Here is a 25424-nt window from a genome sequence, read left to right as displayed (position 1 = left end):
GACCTGGGAAGCTGGGGAACCGGGGTGGCCTGATAATAGAGGATGCACGGGACATTGCCCCTTCCCTTTGTTTTGCATATTTTTCAGCAGTGATCAGCATGTTCCTCTTCTCAGAAGGGTGTTCATGAAGGGTACAGCTCCTAAGACCCTAGCATACCACCCTCCATTTGGAAGCTCCCTGGTACATTTGGGTCTGCCTTTCTACCACTGGAAATGGGTGTTTCCTCTTCCCATGGAGGAGAATAGTTGGCAGATTTGGCTAAAGGTCCTTAGTATCCTGGTTGGTGCCTGTGTCTGCTGAGGTGCTCCACCCTCTTCCCTGGCTAGTCCTCCCCACCACATCACTGCACAGTCTAGCTAGGTCTAGTGGAGGGTGCTGCTCTTGCATTCAGACACACCCAGCTAAGACAGAGTCACATAACAGATGTGTTTCAGAATCACTTTAATTGCAGTATTTAAACACATCACTTTGTATTCAGAAAAAATATCTACCCAATCCTCTCTTCTCTGGAAAGTCCTATTTCCAACCGTCATTGAAATCAGGATCCCTGCTCAACCCCTCTGGAAAGAAATCAACAGCAAACAAGGACCTGGGTCACCCACAGAAGAGGCAGCTGGTGATAAGGGTTAGGAGCTGATATAGGGCTCTGACCACATGGAGGTGCAGAGCAATGAAGGGGCTCAGGGCGAGGGAGGCAGAAGAGTAGAATGATATGATGGAAGGGAAAACTATGGATTCAGGACTTCCGAATTCCGGGTGATTGGGCAGACTGAGATTGAGACAGAAAAGCATCTTCTGGGGGACTGAGGCCTCATCTCAACCCAGGAGTCGGCAGGAGGGAGGAGGAAGCCATGGAGATCAGAGGATAAGGCCAGGACCCAGCCTCAGAGAAAGAGGATTGTTCAGAATAGTACAAGTGAGAGGCTCAGCTCCACAACCTGGTCCCATGATCCTGTCCACTTTGATCCAGAGGGAGGAAAAGGAGCCCAAAAAGAGTTTCTGTGTGGCCCCAGAGAGACTAGAACTGAGCTGTTTGTCCTAAAACTTGGGAGGTCCGTTCTAGGCTCCAGCCAGAAAACTGTGCAGGCCTCTGCAAATGGTGGAGGGGGCGCATGGAGCTCAGTGGAACTTAGAGAACAAGAGAGGAGCTGGTGACCAAGTCCACAGTGTCTTGGAGAAGAGGTAAGGGAAGTGGTTCAAGACGTTTTCCTGGCTATATCATTACAAGAGAGCAGGTGCAAAGGGTTACTTTGGTTTCCTCAAAGTAGAGAAAGAAAATATAGGGAAGAAACAGTAAAAATCAAAGCTTCCTGGGAGAAAATTGTAGCCTAGAAAAGCCCATCTTTCCCCTAGGGGTTCCTGTAATGAGGCAGAGAGGAGGGGGGAAGGGGAAGGGGGTCGTGTGTGAGTGCTGCAAGGCCATCAATCATTCCTGGGAGCTTCTCCAGACCTTGGCTTTCCCCCATCACACGTCTACCCAAAGAAGACCAGAGTCTGGCTCCCGGGAGCCGAATGTGTAAAGGACAGGAGTTTACCTGCCCCTCTTCAAGGTATAGGGCCCCAAGAGCAGCCTCTGAGGTGTGTGCAGTGGGGAAGGGTTGGGGCAAGAGATGTCACCTCCAGCATGGAGGCAGCATGTGGTCAGATGCAGAGAGGGGTGCTCTCTTGGACACTGCCCAGCCTTGCCCCACCTAGCCGAGTCACAATTCGGTATCAGCCACCACGTGTTGTCTTGCTGAATGGCCGTTTCTGGAGGTGGCCTGGCCGGTCCCGTTTTCCTGAGCCCCTCGGTTCACACTGGCCTTTCCCTGAGCCTCAGGGGAGGTCCCAGGTCCTGAGCTATAGCCCTGGCCTCCACCGTTCTCCGTGTAATAAGGGTCTTCGCCCTAGACAGTGTATAAATAAAGTAGCATTATCTGGTAAGCAAGATTGTGAGACACTAGATGGGGGAGGGGCCCAAACAGGAAGTGGGGGCAGGGACGGCAGGTGGGGGGAGGTGAGAGGGAGAATGGGAGGGAGGGTGCAGCTGCATGTGCAGACTCCTTTCTTCCTGAAGAGTGGTCAGGGTTCCAGCTCCTAGAGGAGAAAGGACATAGGAGAGGCACCACACCATGCCACCGCAGCTAGGCAGCCAGCTCCCGCAGGAAAATGGGCACTCCCAAGAAGGGTGGGATGACCTCCCCAGGGTAGGGGACAGGCCAGAGGTCAAGATTCAGACCTCAGCCTTGTCCTCCCTCATCCAGAATGGCAAAAGGAGATTCTCCTTCCATATGCCTCCTTTTGAGCAAAGGGGCACCCACTGGGCATTTAACATGGTTACAAATACAGTGTGGCTGATTTAACAGCCTGTTCTGGTGGCACCAAGCTGAGCTATCCCAGAAAACATAATGAATAGATGACATGAATCATCTGCTACCACACTGAGTATGTGGGCTGGCACCATTACTGTCCCCTGCCCAGTTTGCTACATAATATTTTGAGTCTTCCACCGATTACTGTGTGTGCACACATGCATGTCTTCATGTAAGCTCACAGGAGGACTTTTTCTGGTACTTCTCCTCCTGCTCCATGACATCCACTGAACTCCCTGGAAACCCACTATCTTTCTCATTTCCTTTGCTCTGGCCCCCGGAACTGACCAGCCTTTCTCCTGTGGGGCTCCAGCTGCGGCGATTCATCAGGAAATAGCCAGTGATGCCCAAGACAGCCAGCAGGGTTCCCGAGGTGACCAGCGCAATCAGGGTCTTTCGGGAATGGCTCTGGTGGCTTGCAACATCTTGCTCAGTGAAACCTAGGATCCCCAGCTTGAAAAGAAGACACATAAGACACAGCCTGTCACTTACCAAAAGTGGAGCCCAGCCCACTCCAGCCCCCTGTGTGTGACTCAACAGTGAACAGATACTTGAGGGCATTGACCTCAAGAATTTTTGAAATGGGATTTGAGACTGACATCTCTTAATTCAGTCACACCCCATCATTTTTGGTTCGAGACTAGAAAGGAGAAGACTCAGAGAAGGATGGTCGGTAGAACTGGGGAAGGTAATGACTTCCCCTCTTACTCCAGGGAGCTCCCCTGTCCCGGCATTCCCTCTGAGACCCATATCTCAGAGAACTTACCTTTCTCAGATAAGACTGGTGCTTTTTCATAAGTTGGAGTTTGCTGGAAATTTCTAGAATTAGAAATAGGGGTTTCTAAATCTAGAAGAGAAACCAGCTTATCCTGCTCCATCCTCCCATGCTGTTCTACAAGATGCTCTGATGGTCAGGGTAGTCCATCTCAGGGGGATCTCTCCCAAATCACCCAAGCCCTTCTCCCCAGCACCTGTGGTCTCTCTGGATCTGGGATGCCCCATCTCCACCCAGGATTCTCTAATCTCAGCCCTACTCCCTCCCAGTTCCCCCAGACAGAGGTGCACCTTACCTGTTCTGTTGGCCAAGACCAGCAGTAAGCACTGAGGCCTCACCTCAGACTGGGCAAGGAGCAGGGAGCATATCTGGGCCCCAGCATCAGTATCAGCCTGCTCCTCCTCACACAGCACTCGGGCCAGGTCGTCTCCCCTGTCCTTCCTAAACTCCGCCTGGGAAGACAGAGAAACATGGAGAACAAGAGATGAAATTACTGCTCTACCCTAAACTGCACCCAGAGTCTCAGGCAATAATTCTGATTACAGTCACACTCTTACCCCATTCACAAGAAGCATCCTTCTTTCTAAAATTCCAACAGAAAAAAAAATACTGCTAACTGTATATGTGCAACAACACAATAAGAAAAAAACCTACGTAATCTTCAAGGATGAAAATCCATATCTTCTAGTATCTAAGATGTCAGAGAACAAACTTAAAAAAATTGTCTCATTGAAGCATCACCCATGTACACATATGCAAATTAAACTCAAAGGAAATGACCAACAGAAAATATTAATAATGCAATAATAACTAAGAGAAAATATTCTGTTTCAAGATTACAGCAGTCCCCAACGATGGAAGAAAAGTCAAGGAAAGGAGGAGTAGACAATGAATCTGTAATATACACTCAGTGGAAACCTCAGTGGCCTCCTCCCTCTTACTACCCAAAGGAGTCTCATGAAGAGCCTTACTCAAACTGAAATGGCATTTTTGTCTGGTCTTCCATCCCTGCTTTTCCACTGAAAGCATGGAACCCAGTTTTAATGACGTTCATAGATTTTTCTCCAGGTTGCTGACTGGGCCATCAGACCCAGGAACTCGGACTCAGAAGAAAAACTCTGATAATTCTTCAACAGTGAGTCAGAATTTATTCCAGCAGCCTCCAATCAGAGTCACCTCCTCCCCTGAATAGGAAAGGAATCGAAACTAAGACTTTCTCTTCAGTCCGGATGGCAGATGGCAGAGAAGGAAATGCCTGAACAGTCCTGACAACTTTCCTGTTAGGGGAAAACTGCTGGGGTGTGTGACCATCATCAGAACTGGGTCTCTGTGGAGAAGAAAGCTTCCTGTTTGCGGGCAGGGCCGCTGCTTGCAACAAGGCCACAGGGTCCTCCCAGTTGGAGTGGAGCCTGGGTATTTTCCCACTGCTGTGACCCAAGGCAGGAAAACCCAGGCTCCTTTGCTCCTACACAAAGCAAGGTCAAGATTGGCCTCAGGACCCAGCTGGAATTTGAAGCAGCTGAGGGAAAATAACTGGGCTTGGATAAAGTCAGGAGAGTGTGGTTAGCCAAACCCCAGGTCACAGAGACACGAGCCCAAACTGGAGCCTCAAAAAACCCCCAGGAAACAAGACTACAGAGAAATGAGTTCTCAGGCCACTGCTGCTTCATTCTTCAGGAAAAGAAGCAATTCTGCAGGTCTCCCAGTAAGTCCTTGATAGACACTCTGCCTCTGGAAAAATCTGTTTTTCTGAACAGCATTTGAACTAAGTAGTCTGAATGCCACACTGAACCAATCAACAGTCTCCACCTCTCTAAACCCAGTTCTCTCAGGGGAGCCTTACATGGCTTCCCCTTGAGCACACCCGCTCCCCAGCACCAAGAGTCTGGATGAGGAGGAGGGGGGTTCTTGCCTGGATGACTCTAGCCTTCTGAAGTATCTCCAGTTGAAATAGATCTGCTTCCCAAGAGAGACAGAGGGACAGGGCTCCTGCAGGTCATAAACTACCCAAACCAAATGGCACCTTCCTACACCTGCTGAGTGCAAGAAGCCACACTTTGACAATTTATCAAGCCCTGAATATAGGACACCACGTGAAAACCTCTGTGCATGTGTCATGTATGTGTGTATTGTATTCGTGTGTCATGTGTAGGGGGGGTGGGGATTGGGAGGTATCTATGAATTCCACCCGGTGAAAGCTTTCAGTTTGCATGTATGGCAATTAAAATAATGGATGCCAACCAGGCGCGGTGATTCATGCCTGCCATCCTAGCACTTTGGGAGGCTGAGGTGGGAGGATCACTTCAGCCCAGGAATTCGAGACCAGCCTGGGCAACACAGGGAAACACTATCTCTATAAAAAATTTAGAAATTAAACCGGGGTGGTGGCATGCACTTATAATACCAGCTACTTGGGGGGCTGAGGTGGGAGGGTCTCTCCACCCTGAGAGGTTGAGTCCACTGTACTCCAGCCTGGGTGACAGAAACCCAGGCTCAAAAATAAAGAAATGAAAAATAAAATAACAGGTGCCTACGATATCTAGGCGCAGTTCTGAGTGCTTTCCATATATTAACTCATTTAGGCCTCACACGACCTACAAGATTGGTAGAGCTATTCTACTAATTTTGTAAGTGAAGAAATGGAGATGCGAAGGGACTTTAGAGGTTAAAGCTACTACCATGGTAAGCACCATAAGAAAGGTACAACCAAAGTGCTATGGACATACAAAGGAGGATGAGGACACGTCTGGTGAAGGTTAGCAGACACATCTCACTATAGGCCTTGAAGAATGGCTGGAGGGTGAGCAGAGGAAGCCAGTGGGGAAGAGCATTTGGAATTGAGGCACCATCTCCAGGAAGCCCAAGATGGGGAGAGCATGCATTGTTCCACAACCTTCATTTCAAGGAGAATGAAGAACACTTCCTTTTCCCTGGTATTCACTATCCTTCAAGACTCAACTCAGTTTCTACTTCCTCAATGAAGCTGGTCCTATCTTCAACCAGACTGGGCATCAATCCTTGCTCTGCTCTTTACTGGATTCTTTGCAAGTCATGCAACTAGTCTGACTGTCATGTTCCTCAGCTATACACTGGGTTGTTGTGGTGACTAAAGAGATATTGTATGAAAGTGTCCAGTCAGGTGCGGTGGCTCATGCCTGTAAACCCAGCACTTTGGGAGGCCGAGATAGACAAATCAGATGAGGCCAGGGGTTTGAGACCACCCTGGCCAACATGGTGAAACTTTGTCTCTTCTAAAAAATGCAAAAATTAGCTGGGCATGGTGGTGGGCATCTGTAATCCCAGCTACTTGGGAGGCTTAAGCACAAGAATTGCTTAAATCCAGGAGACAGAGGTTGCAGTGAACTGAGATCACAATACTACACTCTGCACTCCAGCCTGGGCAACAGAGCAAGACTCTGTCTAAAAAAAAAACAGTGTCCAATGTGGTGTTGAGAATCTAGTGGGCACTAGATAAATGGCAGCTGCTACTATCATTATTAATAATGGTTATACCTTATATACCATATCATCTAGAGTCTACATATTGATCACATTCTGTGCATTGTTAACATCATTTTTCTCTGACTAGACTGTAAGACTCCTAAGTGTGTGTGTTGGGGGGAGTGTACATTATAGCATTTACAACCCAGACTGCACAAACCATAGCAGCAAACAAAAGAACTCAGGGAATTGTTGTTCAACTTAACATCCCAACCAGTTGGCTTCGACACAGGGTCCCTCCACCCCTTGCACAGTTTCTTGGACTAGATTCAAAGGAATAATAGCGGCCAGCCTCCCACTCTGGAATCCAACCGCATCAGTGAATTGTGTTTGAGCCCCAAGAGGAGCAGGTGGATCCTGAACAAAGCACAATGCTTCTCCGGACGCTTGGAATAAACATCCTCCCCCAAGAGAGGCTGTGGGCAAACATCACGGGAGAGTGGGCAGGAGGAAGACACAGCCTCACCATTTTGTTCATGAGAATCAGATTTACAAGCTCCTAACTACATCAGCTCACACATGTTTCTTTGCAAACATAATAAACCCATCTAACCTCTCTAGAGTAGCATTCTCAAACTTTGCAAAGACTCTTAACGTCAAGCATTGGGATGGGGATGGGGGTGGGGGAAGGATAGGTATTTTTTTAATGACCTTTAAGATATTTTCCAATGCTGAGATTCTAGGATGAATCATCTCCCCCAACCCCTTTTAAAATCATTTTATCTATTTTGGTGTGAGTTAGACAATGCAGGTGAAAACTCTATTTTCATATAGGAACTGGAATAATGAAGGGACCTGTTTCAAGTCACCTAACTAGTGGAGGCAGTTAACCAAGGATGAGAAGTGAGATTGTTTCCAGATCGCAGGCTTTTTCCAGTAGACACACCATCTTCATCTGTAACTTATGTTTTCCACATGGAAACTGACCTTTAGTGGAGGCTGGAGGCAGCCTGCCTCAGATGAAGTCAATGTGAATAGGAGTAAAGTGAGCTAGCTGAGTAATTACAAACTCTGCAAATAAACAGATATGGTACTAAAGATAGGTATTTCTAAAGAACAAATTGGTGAACAAAGGACTTGGCTAGACCTTTCCCCAAAGAAGATATACAAATGACCAATAAACACATGAAAGTGGCTCGACATCACTAATCATCAGGGAAGTGTAAATGAAAACCGCCATGAGATTCCACCTCATACCCATTAGCACGACTGCTATTTTAAAACCCAGAAAATAAGATGTGTTGATGAGGATGAGAAGAAATTGGAACCCTTGTACACTACTGGTGGGAATGTAAAATGGTCTGGTGATTCCTCAAAAATTCAAAAATAGAATTCCCATGTGGTCCAGCCATTTCACTTTTGGATATATCCCCAAAAGGACTCAAATCAGGGTGTCAAGGAGATATTTGTACACTTACGTTAAAAGCAGTATTATTCACATTAGGGAAAAAGCCCAAGTGTCCATCAACGGATGAATGGAGAAACAAAACGAGGTTTATGCATACAATGGAATATTATTCAGCCTAAAAAAGGAAGGAAATTCTGACAGGTGCTACAACATGGTTGGACCTTAAAGACATTATGCTGAGTGAAATCGGCCAGTCACACAACAAGACGAACACTATGATTCTACTCATATGAGGTACCTAGAGTAGCCAAATTCATAGGAACAGAAAGTTCCTGCTCTCTCGGGAGAGCAGGGAGTTGTTTCATGGGTATACAGTTTCAGTTTTGGAACAGGCAGAGAGTTCTAGAGATTGGTTGTACAATAATGTGAACGTGCTTACTACTACTCAATGGTACCCTTAAAAGTGGTTAAGGTGATGACTTAGGTTATGTATATTTTACCACAATTAAAAATATTTTGGTGGATTCCTCTGGACAAATGGGTGTAGCATAAAAGTATCAAATAATCTTACATTTTGGAAACTATTTGGGGAACCACAACCACAAAAACTAAATTAAGCTGACACTGCTGCCAGAAGAATGAAAGTTAGACTTAGGAAGACACACACTGCTAATGAGGGTGCTGAAATATGGTAACAGGTGTTTGAAATGAGAGTGGTATCACCTTCCCTTCCCCTGTCTGCCTAGAGGTGATGGCTGGGGGCAAAAAAAGAGTGATTGGGATAGACATGTCTACAGAATGCACATACAGAAGACACACCTACAGAATTCACATAGGGTGAGCTAACATATTAGCACTCACTATGTATCAGTGCAGAACGAGTGTCTGGATAGCTAGACTCATGCACACATATTCCTGTTATGGGCATATATCAGATGCAGGAGAGTACCAACATACATCAAGGATGTGATATTCGGGGAAACCAAATCCTTCCTGCTCTTCACGAGAATATTACGTAGGGCCTGAGGCTCCCAACGTTAGAATCAATACCTTAAGGCCCTCTGACACCGAAAGTACAAATCCAACCTAAGGAAAATTAGGAGGCCCTGCAGCACTCGCAGCTTTTGAAACAGACTGTTTATCAGACAAACAGGGAGTAGGGCTGAAGGAAAGGGCGTCTCGGACACAATCGGCAGCTGTGGCTAAACATTTTGGAACAGGATAGTTGGCTGAGGATAAATTACCTTGGAGAGCAGGAGAAGGCATTGCCACATAGGGGCTGAGGATGAGAAGCCCTCAGGAAGAAAGGGGATCAACACTGGTGGAAAGACCAGGGAAACAAAAGCACTCATATGAGCTGCCACTGAGTTGCTTCATGAAGGGGCAGTGTGGATGGAAGTCTTCTTTAGCATAGGAACTGGAGGGGAGCTGCTCTCTTTTCACATCACCACTCACAGATCCTACCTGAATCTTAGAGGAACATGCAGAGACCTTCTCAGCCGTGGCACGAAGTAGGCCAGACAGCAAAGACCACAGCAGAGTTAAGAGGAATTACTTCTAAAAGAGCAGTAAGTTTCTGGCACTTTTCTCATACAGTGACCCAAGTTACATGTGAACTTTGAAGAGCAACAGAAAGGCAAACGCTCTGCAGTTAACTCTAAATTCCAGGCACAAAGAATTAGCATTCTGGCACGTACCTGTGTGATACACAGCAAAACGTATGCTCCACCAAGTCGATGGAGTTGCAGGGGAAAGATCGTCATTTTCCTTGGCTACGATCAGCAAAGAACTTGACAATTTTTTTTCTAATGAGTTGAGTTGAAAATCAGCATCAGAAGCACACTGCATGTTACTTGTACATTGTATGTTCACGTTTAAGTTAACTATTTTGCAGACTGCATTTAGTTATTCCAGTATGCAAACTTATGTCATCACTATTTCGGTTGCTTTTAGATGTCCTAAGTTAAATTCTTTCAGGTATAATTTTTACAAATTTGTAAGTCAGAGAGACCCAATTGATGATTGTAGTAAAACTACCAAGTTCGAATGGAAAAAATAAGTAATTTATGTCCTCTACAGACTGCGATCTCTCCAATCTATGCATGCCAACACATCACATATGTGATTCCCTTAAATGGATCCCCAACTTGTAAGAAAATGTTTTCTTCTGTAAGTAAATACCACTCTTTCCTTCACCTCGTCCTTCCTCCAGAGCCATGTTACTGTTAGGAAATTAGATTTACTGAAACAAAGGAAAGTCTGCCAGAATCATTTAAATTAACACAATGCCCTCTACATTCTTTCCAATGCAGTAAGACATGAAACTGAAACAAGAGGCATAACTACTAAACAGGAGGAGAAAAACAATATATTGTGGTAGATAACAAGATAGCTCACCTTAAAATTGAAAGGAATGAACTAAAAAATTCCTAGAATCAATAGGCAAATTCAAAAAACTGGCCAACCCAAAAATAATTATTCAAAACTCTATTAACTTTCTAACCTATCAGCGACAATCAATTTGAATATATAATGGGAGATCTATGTGACAAATAGGCCTATGAAATCCATCAAATCTAGAGAAAAAATAAAGCTAAAGAAACAAGATGCTGAGAGAGGCAAAAGAAAACCAGAAAAAATGAAGAAATTTCAGAGCAGTTACAATTCAAATTTTAAAGCATTTTTTTTTGCATTTTTTTCTAAAAGAAAAAAAACTTCACACTTTTTACAGTGTAATAAAAAAAGATCTGCCTGACTGGATATTAAAAATACTATAGCAAAAACATACAATAATTTTGAAAATTTAAAATAGGCAAAAGTATAGACAAACTGAACAAATAAAATATGTCTGAAGAGTATGCCCTAAGACATATAAAAACTTAATATAAGCTAAAAGATACATCCCATGCAACAGAAGAGGGAGTCATTCAACAAATAATGTTAGGAAAAATGGTTACATGGAAAATGTAACATGACGGCAAAATAAATTCTATATGGATTAAAGAGTTACATGTAAATATTTAATAATAATAAATGAACTGACATTTTAGGTTACTAGTTTATATCTGGTGAGTGAGAGGGACTTTCTTAACCAAAAAGCAACTTAAATCTGACTCTCTCAGATTTAAAAGTACTATAGAGAAGGGGAAAATTTAAAAAGTACTATAGAGGAGGGGAAAATAACAAAATTTATTAATAATTAAAAGTGTTTTTGCCTTTTTTGCCCACCAGATGGGGCCTCTTACTTCCTAAACAGAAAGCTGGGTATTAAAAGCAGGTTGACCAAGCTAAACTCCCCAGACCCCTACTCAAATCCAGTGCAATCCAAGAAGGTTTAAGGGTGTTCAGAAGGGATTGAGGAAGGAGACAGGGGGCGGGAGGAAGAGGTTGGGTGGGGAGTTGACTTACACAGCTGGAGGTCTCATTTTGCTCCAGGCAGATGCCCTGAGTCAATTTCACTTCTTTGATGCCTGAACATTTGATTTCTGTCTGTATTAAAACAAAAAACAATAAAAAAAACAAAGTAAATAAGCCAGCATCTTTGCTCCTCATTTCTTTCCCAAGTGCTCTCTTAGGAAGTTTTAAGGAAAAGGAAATTTAAAATTTGTCAGGGGACTAGAGATTTCTAGTAGTCACACTCTCTTCTATTTCACCTCTATCCTCATTATCCTCATCAGATGACAAAACTTTTGTTATTAGCCTGGGCTTACTGGCAAGTTGCTATTTGGAATCTTGGTAAACATTGGCTTGGATGGTGCAGGAATGGGAGAGGGGAGGATATTTTCCCATTTGGGCTGTTTTCTCTCTAGTCAATCACACACTTGCAGGAAGGCCATACAGGCAAACAGGGATAATGGGGTGGACCAGCAGACGCTGGGGATACCTGGTTTTTCTCTGGCCTCCAGGACTCTCCAGATTCCCATTTTGGCTCTTTTTTTTTTTTTTTGAAATGGAGTCTCGCCCAGGCTAGAGTTCAGTGGCGTGATCTTGACTCACTGCAACCTCCACCTCTCTGGTTCAAGCAATTCTCCTGCCTCAGCCTCCTGAGTAGCTGGGACTACAGATGCACGACCACACCCAGCTAATTTTTGTATTTTTTGGTAGAGACGGGGTTTCACCATGTTGCTCAGGCTGGTCTTGAACTGCTGACCTCAAGTGATCTGCCCACCTCAGCCTCCCAAAGTGTTGGGATTACAGGCATGAGCCACCATGCCTGGCCCTGGCTCCTTTAAAAACAGAAAGCAGACAGATCCCTCAGGCATATCTCCTGACTGAGGTCCTCATATTTTCTGTCCTGTATGCTGAAAGCTGTTGACAGCCATAGGCCCTAAGGCTGAGAAAGCTAGGCTGAGCTCACCATCCCTGGTCTGCCCAGTTCCTGCCATTGCCAATGACCCCCTTTACTGCCTCTCTGTGCCTGGCACAGCCACCAAATCCTCTCATGTAGAGGAAATGTTATTTATCCTAACCATTTTGGGAGAAGCAGCCCCAGCAAATGAGCAATAGTTTCCAAATATTCCCAAAGGAAATGGTGCCCTGGTCAAAGCACCACCGATAGGTACTAGAAAGAATCAGAGGATTGGTTGGATCTCTGAGAATTCCGTTTACTCTCTACTTCCTAAAATGCAATACCTAAGCCTGGATGGGTCTTATTACCTAACTCTACCCCTTTCCTCCTCTTTCTACTTCTCTCAACAATATTTAAACTGTGTATTTCCATGCTGATTCTGACATGACCCAAATCCCACTGGCAGGGATGAGGAGAGGTGTGAAGGGAAAGAGAGAGCTTGCCTGCATACATATGAAGTGAGGGGCAATCTGCCATTTTTGGCCCTATTCACCCACCTTGATGATACTTGGGATAGGAAAAGACGATGTATACAGTTCAGTGGGAGATGTTGCAAGGCTAGTGCTTGTGGTTGAAAGGTCTGAAACATTTCCAGGTGACAGGCTAGACTTTAAGGTTGTTTCTGGAGTTGAAATGTTGGCTGGGGTGGTGAACACTGTGGTGATTACGGAGGTCTGTGACTGGACAGAAGAGTTTGTGGTTCCATAAACTGAGGTGATCACAGAGGTAGATGTGAATTTGACTGTAGTTTCTGGAAGAGAACAAAACATGGGTGTGTATGTGTGCACGTGCTCATACATACACACAATCTTAGTTCATGATATGGGCATGCATTTCAACACAGAAAAGGGAGTTTGGAGAGTTAACAGTTACTTCGTGTCCCATCCCTGACCAAACTCATTTCAAGCTGTTGGAACCAGAGCTAGAATCCAGAATGTATTAGAGGTGCCCTGAAACTGAAATAGATGCTGGTCTACCTTAGAGAAGCCAAAGACCCCCAGTTGGGACCTGTACCCACCTTCTTTCCTTTAGAAGAGATCGGAGATCTCTATGGAGTCATCTGATCCTTATTTTATCACTAAGCTGAACTCAGCATGAGAGAAGGGGTATGGAGGCATTACTGATCAGGATCAGCTCCCAAGACATGGGCCTGAGAAAACTGTCACTGAAGGAAGAATTATCTAGAATTTACTTCAGGGTGCCCTACGCATGATACTCAAGCCGTTAATACTAGGAACTTGTATAATTTCCTCTGTGGTGAAGGGAGCATTCTGAAAACATCCTAAATGCTTTACCCAAGCATCACCAGCACCTCTCAGGGATCTGACACAAATGCTCTTTTTACCTGTGATGTTTCTTGTGGCCTCATTGCCATGTTGAGACACAGGGTGTGGGCTGGTACTTCCGAGGGTACTAGGTATTGCAGTTTCTTGGTACAATACATTTGTAGAAACAGTTGAAAATGTTCCCTGGGTAGGTGACTTTGGGGTAACAGTACTGGTGGTGTTGGCACTCATGAACCCAGAGGCTATAGGGAAACAAGGAAGAAGAATCAGAACCTAAAGATATCAGCCTTGTGATATCACCTGACGCAATTTCCTGACTTCAGGCAGAATGTGTCTAGAACATTCCCTGCTGTCCCTGACAATGGGGCAGCAACAAGAACATACTCCTGGACAGTGGACTAATTCCCCACTACTGGATTTGCCCTGAGGACATAGGGAAGGAAAGATTTATATGCATAAAAATGCCTCATACAGTATTATTTATAGGAGGGAAACGTGAGCAACTAAATGAATTACAATAGGATAAGTGATACATGCACTTAATGTACCACAATCATTACATAATCATATAAACAATCATTAGAAAGAAAAAATTATAAAAACTGTAGCAACGTGGAAATATGAGGTGGTGTTCATAGTATGTTTAGTTATATACTAAAGTATAAAATTACACCTGCGTAAATATTGCGAAGATCTAAAGTGTGCAAGAGGTCATGCTTCTTTTTCCTTTTCACTGTATCCTCTTTTTTGGTCACTCTCCATCCGGTATACTAACTCTTGGAATAATCACTAGACTTACACTGTCTCTATGCGATCCCCTTAAAAATCTATCCTTCTCAGGCTTCCCCATTCCCAAACTCCCCTCATCCTTTTGCTCATGGTATTCAAACCCATTTGCCTTTCTTTTTCTTGAGGAATTCAGCTTTTAGGATGCTCTGACCTAGGAATTCAGCTAATGAACCAGAGAACACAAGGTCTGGTTTCTCATCAATGTAGTGGGAAGGTAGACAAGCTTCGTTCTGGCTCTGCCAATAACTAACCATGTAATTTAGTGCATGCAGGTATCTCAGCTCTCTTACCTCTTAAATAAGGGTCTTTTCTGGCTACCTTACATGGATTGTTGGGAGAATCAATGAGATACCAAATGCTAAGTTATTATAGTATTATAGTATAATGTTTTGGATCTCATTTTTCTCTGAAGATCTTCATGAGTGTTCTTGCACATCTCTTCCATATATCTTGGGATACATCCTTTAAAAAAAAAAAAAAAAAAAAAAAGACAGGGTCTTGCTCTGTCACCACTGCACCCAGGCTGGAATGCAGTGGTGAGATCACAGTTCACTGTAACATTAAGCTCCTGGGCCCAAGTGATCCTCCTGCCTTGGCCTCCCAAAGCTCTGGGATTACAGATGTGACTCACCATTCCCAGTCAGTATCATTAGACACAGGAAGGAGAAGTTTCTTGCCTGAACCCTATGCCTCAAAGAGCCCACACTCTGTCCTGCTTCCTGTGAGGACCAATCAGGATGTCCCCTCTCTTCTAGATCATACTGTGGGAACCAGAAGTCCTAGCGTTTCTTGCTCAAATGGCACTTTGCTGACATCCACGATGGTCCTCTTCTCCCAGTCCATCCTGCTAAGGGGAACTGCAGCACAAGGGTGTGTACCTCCAAGGCCCAGTGGTGGCCAAATGATGACTGCTTGCAGGGAGAAGAGTTAGTGCTTAGTGCTTAAGCCTGTGGGTGGAGTGTCCCAGGCACACATGCAATTGCCCTGCAATGTGAGCCAGAGTCATGGGTAGAAAGTAGAGAAGGGAAGTGGGCTGGAGTCAGGAGCCATCTTTTCCTGCTCAGCTGCACTGTGGCACTGAATTCCAAGAATCTGAGCATCCCAAATTCAAACCTGGCCTTCCAAGTGGTCATGAAGATATGTTTGTCAAGGGAAGAGGAGAGAAGATATTTTATCACTTAGTTGGCCTGACTTACAACCTTGAAATGTTTAGAAATACAGTATGTAGGCCTCTGTTATACTCTTGCCTTGGGCCTTGTAAATGTTAAGGGTGAACTTGTTAACCGGAGTTCACAAAGGCAGTTCCATCTTCAACGAAAAGCCCCGGAGGGTCCCAGGCCACCCTAAAGCTTGTCTCTAAATTTTCCTGATTGGGATCTAGATCTGTACTTTTCAGCAATTTCCAGGTAAACAGCAAGGTAGAATGACATCTCTTGTTTCCCTTAGGATCAAGAAAGAAGTTAGACTTTTGGTTTCACAGCCATCAACCTGGGGCCAAGAATGCGTTTCCTAAAAGTGATGACAAGGGTTTCACTCTTTCATATCTGCTTCCTTCTGCAACCTGCTGCAAGTAGATTGCTATTAATGGTGAGTGCGGCAATCATGTCTTACTATTATGTGTCAGGTAAGCAGTGGGAAGAAGGAGTATCACTATCTCTGTCTTAGAGATGAAGAGCCTGAATGACCAAGGTGTCTCCCAAAGGGAAGGCCATAGTTCATGAAGGGAAGCAGCAATGGAACACTGAGGTTTGGCTAACTCTTGAGTAGATGCAGCAAGGAGGTTAGGCTGGGTCTAAACTGTCAAAAAATTGGAATTCGTCCCCCACATCTCTGGAGAGAAAAGGATGAGCTCCCATCTGGCTTAAACAGGAGGTGGGTTGATCAAAATAAAATTGATTCAGAAGCCAATCCATGTTTCTTTCCTGTTTAGATGGGACCCTCTCACCACTCTGACTTTAAGGTCAGATTCATCTGAATTCATCCAAGGGGGCAATATTCAGACACTGAATTAAAGGATCACCCTCTCAAGGCACCATTCCAAGACTCCTCTTCTTGCCTGCTTTCTACCTCTTCTCCCCCAGCATACTGATTCCTGGGAACCCCATCTGGTCCTCCCTGGCCCAGACCTTTTCTGTCTCCAGAGGAAGCTGGACCTGACTGAGATGATGTCATGCTCTTGAACCCCCTCCCCCGAAGGGCCTCATTCACCCAGACAAACACTTTTGAACTTTTCCAGATGTGGAGCAAGACCTGCTGCTAGTTCTGAGGACAGAGGTGCCTGTTCCAGAAGAGCAAAGCAACTCTGGACCCAAGCCAGCTACTGATCCACTGAGGCTGGGCTCCCAGCTGCAGCAGCCCCTCCACCCACCATCAGGCCGAGCACTATGGAATGAGTAGCGGGATCCACCTGCAAATGAGAAAGGGACCCCAACTTCAGAGTCAGGGCTCTGAGCCCAGGGTGAGCAGAGCACCCTCTGAGACACCAGGGGGACAGGACAAGTGGGAGAGCAGAAAGTCAAAACGGAGTGATTGGAAATGCCTGAGCTGGTGCGGAGCAAGGGGATGCCTTAGCCAGGGGCCTGGAGCCAATCCTGGCATAAACACTGCAGCACAGTAGGGTGAGTACATCCTTTAGGTTTACAGTCTCTAGAGCCCTGGAGGAACGACATTTATGAGAGTCAAGACTGACCACAGATCTCTTTTTATCCTGTCTTCCCACACACATCCATGGCATTAAACCATCAAATACTGACCTTTCTTTATCTGACCTTCTGACTTTCAACTCTGTAGGGGAGTAGCAGGAGTCTACCAGTCAGTGAGAGCTTGTCAGATCCTAAGAGACAATTGATGAAACCTCCACGCCTTTTCATTCTAGATGGGAGGAACAGCCCCTGTCCACAAGCTTATAAGAATTATAGTACAATTTAAAGTTGAATAAAAAGCTCTCTTCTGTTGTTTACTTCTCAGTCCATCCTGATTAACTGTGCCTCCCTAGGGACTCCATTTGACCCTTAGTTACCCTATTTGATCTCAACTGGTGAACTTGGAGCAAGGGAGGAGACAAGGTCTCAAGAAATTAGTAAAATGAGGATTCTAAGAAGCCAAATAGATGTCACAAAATTCATGTAGTAAAAGTCATGCACTGAACTTTCAGGTACTTCTTCAGAGGCAATTACTCTTGTTTTACACATAATTCTAATAACCCTGGTTATCTGATATCCTAGCTAAAGTTGGAACGTAGGAAGAGCCTATTAGAAGCAACAGCTAAAAACTAAGAAACAGAAATAAGTGAAAAGCAGACATAAGTATGAAAACTCACACCAGTTTTCCAGAGTCATTTATGGTAGGAGTGAATAGGTTAGATATCTATACCTTAATAAGCATTGATGATGTCACTGAGTTGCAACATAGCCATGACATTTTCATGATACATCTGAGTCATATAGTCCTTTTCGGGGGGTATTCTAAGAAAGCAAAGACATGTGCAATACATTTTGAAAATATTTCTACCTGCCACTTGTAAATGGAAGATTCTTTTGCTGTTTAAAGTGAGTTTGCAAATCCTCAGCGATCCAGAAAGCTCTGCTACCTAAATAACTAAATCCCCATACTTTAAGAGACTGAATTTTCCTATACTTGGTCTTGCTTTTCACAGTCCTCCTTAGTTTTTTCCTGGTGCTGTTTCCTGATCTCCTAGCCTGCCAGTCTTATTTTGCCCAGGCTTTCATATTCTAGCACCTGGATCAAGAGGAGTATCTTGAAGGAGTTCCTGAGAATCTTAATCCATAGAGTTACAGAACCAGGATGAAGGGACATGCCAGCCTCTGCCGGGAAGTAGGCCATTGGGAGCCACAGACTGTATTGCCAGGAAGGCAGTATAGCCCAGAGACAAAGAGCTCAGGCTCTGCAGCCAGACAGGTCACATTGAAAGGCTTCTTTACCATGTTTTAACTGTGGTTCGGGAAGTTGCTTCAACTCTGTAAACCTCACCTGTAAAACAGAGATAAAAGTAGTTCCTCTGTCTTAGCTGTTAGAGGAACAAAGGAGCTAAGAAGTGGAAGCAGTTATCCTGTCCGGTAAAAGCTTAAGAAATAGTGGATATCTTTTGTTTCAGGCCTCTTCCTTCTGCTTCTCACAGGGCATGAGATACTTATTTCTGTGACTCATCTGCCACAAAATCATATATGTTGCTTCCTCAGAATAGGTCTAACTGTCACCTCAGTCAGAATATAAATTTCTAAAGTGCCGGAACCATTCTTATTCTTACGTGTTTTACTCTTGGTGCTTAGCACAATCCTTGGAGTTTAGGAAAAGCAATAGGATTGAAGGACAACTGTGGCAGGTGTGTTCCTACCAGCTACCTCTAGCCATAGCAGTCTTGTTCTCATGTTATATTTTAAGGAGGAATTAATTAAATTGGGGACTGTTCATGTGAAGATAACCAGGATTAGGAGAGGTCTAGAAACCAAATCATGTTGTTGAGGGTCTAGTGTTATTTCCTCTAGATGAGGGGTTGGCAAACTATAGCCAGTGAACCTAACCTGACCCACGGGCTGTGTTTGTATGGTCAGTCAGTAAAGAATGGCTTTTACATTTCTTTCTTTCGTTCTTTTTTTCTTGAGACAGTCTCACTCTGTCACCCAGGCTGGAGTGCAGTGGCGTGATCTTGGCTGGCTGCAACCACTGCCTCCCAGGTTCAAGACATTCTCCTGCCTCAGCCTCCCAAGTAGCTGGGATTACAGGGGTGCACCACCATGCCCAGCTAATTTTTGTATTTTTAGTAGAGACGGGGTTTAGCCATGTTGGCCAGGCTGGTCTCAAACTCCTGACCTCAGGTGATCTGCCTGCCTCGGCCTCCCAAAGTGCTGGGATTACAGGTGTGAGCCACCATGCATGGCCGGCTTTTACATTTCTAAAAGTGTCATAAGATAAGACAAAGTAGGACATCCATCGGAAACCACATATGGCCACTAAAGCCTACAATATTTACTCTCTGGCCCTTTATAGAAAAAGTTTACTGACCCCTGATATGGAAAAGAAGAATTTGGAGAGGAAGAATAAATAACTTTCTTTAAGATTCATGTTATTTATACTGGTTGAGCACCCCTAATGTGAAAATCAGAAATTCTAAAATATTCCAAAATACGAAACTTTTTGAGTGCCAACATGATGCCACAAGTGGAAAATTCCACACCTGACCTCATGTGACAGGTCACAGTCAAAACACAGTCAAAACTTCGTTTCATGCACAAGTGTATTAAAAATATTGTCTAAAATTATCTTCAGGCTATGTATATAAGGTATATAGGAAACACAAATTTCATGTTTAGACTTGGGTCACATTCCTAAGACATCTCATTATGTTTACACAGATATTCCAAAATCTGAAAAAATCTGAAATTTGAAACACTTCTGGTTGTAAGCATTTTGGAGAAGGGATATATTCATTCTGTATATTCATTCTCCTTTTTCTGCAGTGCCAGTGATGGGCAAAGGATCTTGTTCAGTGCTGTGGAGAGTACAAAATGAGAGCTGGATCTCTTTCCTCCATTAGGTGTTAGTGTCATTATCATTTAAAACAATCCCTCAAGGAGTTTATAATCTAGTGGGGCCCACTAGAAACGTCTTCAGGTATTGTCATGAAGGACCAGATTAAATCTTTGCCAGCCCAAAGAATAGAATTAGAAGTAATGATTAGAAGTTATGGGAAGGCCAATTTCACTGCAATCCAAGGAAAAAGCTTAAAATGATGTAGCTATTTATAAGAATGAAATAAGCCACATTGGGAGATAAGTGATCCATTCATGCTTCTTGCAAACACTCAGGAGGCATCCATGTTAGGGGACTGTCCAACTCTGAGGCCTACCATGAATTTGAGTCATCCTAGACTAGAACAAAGGACTGAGCAGATGCCTTCTTAAGCTTCAAAGGCTAAGCTGAGGTGTGAGTATATATAAACCAAGGGTCTGTGGCCTGAGGGTTCCCAGTGTACCGAGATTTCTGTTTTATATTCAAATAGCATGTCTTGGCCGGGTGCCGTGCCTCATGCCTGTAATCCCAACATTTTGGGAGGCCGAGGTGGATGGATCACTTGAAGTCGGGAGTTCGAGACCAGCCTGACCAACATGGAAAAAGCCCATCTCTACTAAAAATACAAAATTAGCTGGGCATGGTGGTGCTGCCTGTAATCCCAGCTACTCAGGAGGCTAAGGAAGGAGAATGGCTTGAACCTGGGAGGCAGAGGCTGTGGTGATCCGAGATCACACCATTGTACTCCAGTCTGAGCAACAAAAGAGAAACTCCGTCTCAAATAAATAAATTAAATAGCATGTCTTGGACCCCATCCACTTACTGTGGAACCCTGATTATTTTGAAGATTCTCTGGGCACCTACATTTCTCCCTGTCACCTCTTCCTCCATTTTACCAGCACCACAGACTCCTGGGTTGTGGCTCCATGGCTCAATGGCTCCCTGTCTGGACTAGTATACCACTTCATCATAAGCTAGCCAAGCACTCTACTTTACTCTCCCCAGAGAGTCACTAACTCAAGGCTAGTGTGTGTAGCCAATATTTACTGAATGGTTGAGGGCATGGAACGAGATTACAGGGCAGCCCAGGGGAGACAATGGCATAACCTTGAAACATTAGACATTACTGTGCTAATGAAGCCATATATTAAAAAAAAATTTTTTTCCTCCCAGGTCTTTTCCATCCTCCAACCATCAATATCCTGCTCCTCTCCGCCCTTTATATGCTCTTCCTGGGCTCTGGAGTCCTTTCAGTTTTGTGTCTCTTGGGCCCACCCAAACACAAGGCTTCACTTTATTTTATCATGCTAAGCAGTTCAGCCTCCTGCCTGCCTTTGCTCATCCAGGATTATCTGGGGTTCTAGGCTTTGTCACCCAAAGACCCCTGAAGACATTTTCTTAAATCAGCTGCCGAGAGATGCTACTCCTGTCTAAGAAGTATCAGTTTTGATTTCATTTTTCCAAATCAGGAAGAAGCCTACTTCCCAATTAAGCCCAAAAGCCTTTTCCATTGCATCTGAAGGAAGTGACTCATTCCCTGATGGGCTCCAAGAGCACAGGTACTAGGAAGTACATCTTTGTATGCATCCCTATTTGTTTGTCTCTCCTTCTTTCCAACATGCATGCATCTTTCTCCTTAGCACAAAGTCCGGCTCTGGGACTAAAATTCATAAATAATATGTTTTCATTTATTAGCTAAGGAGGGAAGTGAATGTTCTCATTAGAGAAGTCAAAGCCCAGAAAAATATGGAATTCTCGCAGCCCTGGCGACTGTGAGAATTTTCTTTTGGAGGGTGGTGTTGTGTTCTTTTTCCATACCTTCTCATTTTTAGTTCTCCACACTGCAAGCCATTTAGTTAGATCAACCAAAGTCAATGAGAGAGGGAGGCCCAAGTACCCTGAGGGTGGAGTTGGGTAACCATCCAGCCCAGAAAGTAAACCCAGGCCCTCCAGTTCAGGGTCTAAAGGAAATCAGGCAATGAGACCAACCGTAAGAAGTGGAATTTGTTCCTCATTTTTATTTGTTTTTGTAGGACTCTGCAGCTGAGTTTATCTGCTGCAGTTTGGCCCTTCTTGCCCTGAGCTTTTTGAGACAAAGATTGCAAAGGAAGGAGACGAGGACAAGGGAATGAGGAGGTCCAGGAGGTGGAGCCAAAGGGATAAGAAAAAGAGGCCCCAGGCCCCTGCATGTTTTATCAGCCAAACAGGAATGCTGCTGAAGACATGCATCTGCAAAGGTGGTGCCAGCTTGGGTTGGGTCTACAAGTGGGGAGCACTGGGGACCACTGAATTAGTCAGAGGTCCCCAAGGCTGCTCCTCCTCGGTCGCCATATGGCAGAGATTCAAAGGGTGGAGTCCTCTCCCCTCTGGAAAATAGCTGATAAAATTCTTTTCCCTTTTATTTTTCCCCTCTTACATGCAGCCCTAGACAGGATATGGGTGTGGGGGTCAGCAGGCACGAAGGACCCAAAGGAAGAAGAGGAATGCGATGGGGAGGGGCTGGGGGTGTTGTCAGAGTGAGGATAGAGACAGGCCTTGGAAAGCTTGGAGGAAATAGATACCCTGAGCCTGACAAAGGGGTTCCCTAATTACCTGAAAGGCTTCCTGTTCCAGCCAGTACTCTGTCAGTGCTGCCTGGTGGCCCCTGAGTCCCCCACCCTGATTCTGCTCTGTGATCTACCCCACTTCCAACAAAGACAGCCCACTTCTGGTTAGTTGCAGTGCCTGTGTCATGCCACCTTCTCAAAGGGACAGAAAAAAGAACTTTCCACAACAAGCTATTTGTTGGGGTAAATGATAAGAAAACAAACCACAGAAATCCCCTCCACCCTAAATTTTACAATAATAATAGCATTTCTGCAACAGCCCTATGGTAGCACTTCAAGGTACACTCAGTTATCTCATTTATCCCACAATGTATCCCAGGACAGAAAATGACTCCTAGTATTAACAAAACAAAACAAATCCAAGCAAAAACCCTAGAAAACTCTTGGGAAGGGCATAAAACTACAATTGGCTCAAATAGTCTGGCAAGGCTGGGAATGGGGCCTTGTGCCCCATCCCTCCCCACCCAAAGCTGGGATATAGAATTCTCAGCATATCAGTCCAAAGTGTTGCAGGGGTTGTGTTGCTCCCCGAACCCCAAGCTCGGCAGGCCAAGGCGAGGCTGACACCCAGCTGAGGAAATAAGAAAAGGGTGGACCTCATTCGGCTGAGGACCAGGTCATCATGAGCTGTGTAGCCAAAGGAGGATGGAGCATCTGATTGGAATCTGCACCACTGGCCAACTCACCCCTATTTTTTTGTTTTTGTTTTGAGATGGAGTCTCGCTCTGTCTCCCAGGCTGGAGTGCAGTGCCAGGATCTTGGCTGGCTGCAAACTCCACCTCCTGGGTTCAAGGGATTCTCCTGCCTCAGCCTCCTGAGTAGCTGGGACTATAGGTGTGCGCCACCATGCCCAGCTAATTTTTGTATTTTTAGTAGAGATGGGGTTTCACCATGTTGGCCAGGATGGTCTCAATCTCTTGACCTCATGATCCACCCGCCTCGGCATCCCCAAGTGTTGGGATTACAGGTATGAGCCACTGTGCCCAGCCAACTCACCCCTGTTATGAGGGCCTAGTCTAGCACCCACTCTAGGGTTTTGAAACCTCAGTGATAGCTTTTCCTTGCTCCGAAGCACATGTCCAGGACTGCCAAACAGGGCAACCCAAAACTTCACTCAGAGCTTCCTCCAGCCCAGGGGCAGCTCTCCCCAGCTGGGCGGACCCAAAGGGGGACAACAGAGGAGACTGGAAGCAATGAGGTCTAGTCCAGGTCACTCTGCAGGGCCATAGTGGGTGGCCTTTAGGATGTAGTGAGAGTGCAGAATTGGGAGCCCTAGAGTGCTGTAAGCAAAAGGGAGAGCAATGTACAAAGCTTCAAGTTCAAACCTTCCAAGTGCAAAGAGATGAGGTGGAGAATGTCATTCCCCAAGGAAATTAATCGAGTATAAATATTTATACTCAAAGCCTTCCCCCCCCCCCCAAAGTGAGAGCAAGACCTTAAGAGTAAGGGTATGTGTAGGTGAGTGGGGGGAGTGCTCTAACCCATCTACTAGCTTTAGAACATGGAGCAGGGGCAGAGGAAGAAAACTCCAAAAGGTAACAAGTTTTGGGTTTGTGCAAGGGTGACGGTTTTTGGTAAGGCGAGCGAGGCTGGGTGCAGAGCAAATTCTGTCTATCTCTACCTCCGCGGTGGGGTTGCTGAAGTGGGAATTGAAACTCAGCTTCCTAATCTTAAATGCAAGGTTTTGGTTTGGTTGGTTGGTTTTGTTTTTCCTTTTCACGGACTGTTCATTCCGAACTCTCCTGGCTTGGGACCTGGAGCCTCATCCCTGATTCGCTTCCCTCGAATTCCTTAATGTCCACTTCTGGCTCTCCCAGTCCCGGTGCAAGGTGGGCACCCCGGCCCCTTCCCATCTATCAGTTCCGAATCTATACTTTCCTAATCAACCAAGAGCCACAAAACTTTTCCTGCTTCTCTCCTCCCCAGTCTCCCAGTTCTGGCTGCAACTTCGCACTCCGCACCTCTGGCAACCAGAAGAGACCCTGGCATCTCCAAAGCACTTTATCTCAGTCCGATTCGCACCTCGGCTAACGCACACCCGCGGGGTGGTGGCCTTCCCTTCCCCTCCCACCCCCGTCGGCTCCCAGTTGAGGCGCTGGCCCCAGGGGAAGCCGCAGTGGGCGGCAGTGCAGGGATTGGGCAGGGGTCCCTTTTCTTGGTGAGACTCTGCTCTGTGGTTCAGCTTCCCAGAGAGACTCAACCCTCCCCGCGGCGAAGCCAAGCGGCCGCGGCGCGCGGGCGGTACTCACGCAGCAAACTCAGCAAGCAAAGCGCGGTCCAGCCCCGCGGCATCCCGGGCCCCGCACGCGCTCCCCTGCGGACCAGCATCCTTCCCGCGCCGCTCCTAGAGAGACGCACGGAGTGGAAGACACTACTCGGCTTGGCCAGGACGCGCTCTTCCCGCCCCCTCCGCCCGGGAGAGGGGTGGGGGATTCTTGCTTTTTCCCTCTCTTCTCCCCTCCCTCTTTAGTCTTGGCAAGGCAGCGCCTCTCCTTGGCTGCTACTAACTTGAGCTCCCCTGGTTGGTCCCAAAGGCGGAGGGCGTTAGGAGGGAGGCTGGGTTGCCGCCTTCGAGGCCAAAAAAGGTGGAGGTTTGTTCGGGCTCCAGACGCCTCGTTTAGCTTTCTGGAGAGGCCCCATCCCACTTCTTCAAGCTCCGCTTCCACTTAACTTTTAACCCCTTTGTGGCAGTCTTGGTGGTGGCCAGGGCAGGGGCAAGTTTCCTCCGATTTTTTCCCCCCTTTTCTTTCCTTTATTTTTAAGTTGTAAGCTAGTAACAATCTTGCAAAAGGAATCTACTGTAAGGACCTCAGTTTAGAAGTGTGAGCATTTCGTTAATCGGGTAAAACTTAACCACAATGTGATACATTTAGTGATAGCCTCACAAGAT

The 25424-nt window shown here is 45.5% G+C and overlaps 1 protein-coding gene across 2 annotated transcripts; it reads right to left on the bottom strand.

The window, feature by feature from the left end:
• Positions 1–425: 425 nt before the first annotated feature.
• On the bottom strand, positions 426–25179 carry CD34 (CD34 molecule). 2 transcript variants are annotated; one of them, XM_010365624.2, is made up of 8 exons: positions 24784–25179; positions 13670–13852; positions 12822–13075; positions 11385–11465; positions 3423–3579; positions 3119–3171; positions 2641–2805; positions 426–1887 (listed from the first exon to the last, which is right to left on the bottom strand). In XM_010365624.2, the coding sequence occupies exons 1-8, from the start codon at positions 24860–24862 to the stop codon at positions 1702–1704; spliced, it is 1158 nt and encodes a 385-aa protein (XP_010363926.1). In that variant the 5' UTR covers positions 24863–25179; the 3' UTR covers positions 426–1701. The 2 variants fall into 2 exon arrangements, with proteins under 2 accessions (XP_010363926.1, XP_010363927.1); XM_010365625.2 differs by having other exon boundaries at positions 1859–2077.
• Positions 25180–25424: the final 245 nt, after the last annotated feature.

Source organism: Rhinopithecus roxellana, chromosome 8 (genome assembly GCF_007565055.1).
Source record: "Rhinopithecus roxellana isolate Shanxi Qingling chromosome 8, ASM756505v1, whole genome shotgun sequence".
NCBI classification, from domain to species: domain Eukaryota; kingdom Metazoa; phylum Chordata; class Mammalia; order Primates; family Cercopithecidae; genus Rhinopithecus; species Rhinopithecus roxellana.
The sequence above is the reverse complement of the archived record's forward strand: the minus strand, read 5'-3'. Positions and strand labels throughout refer to the sequence as shown.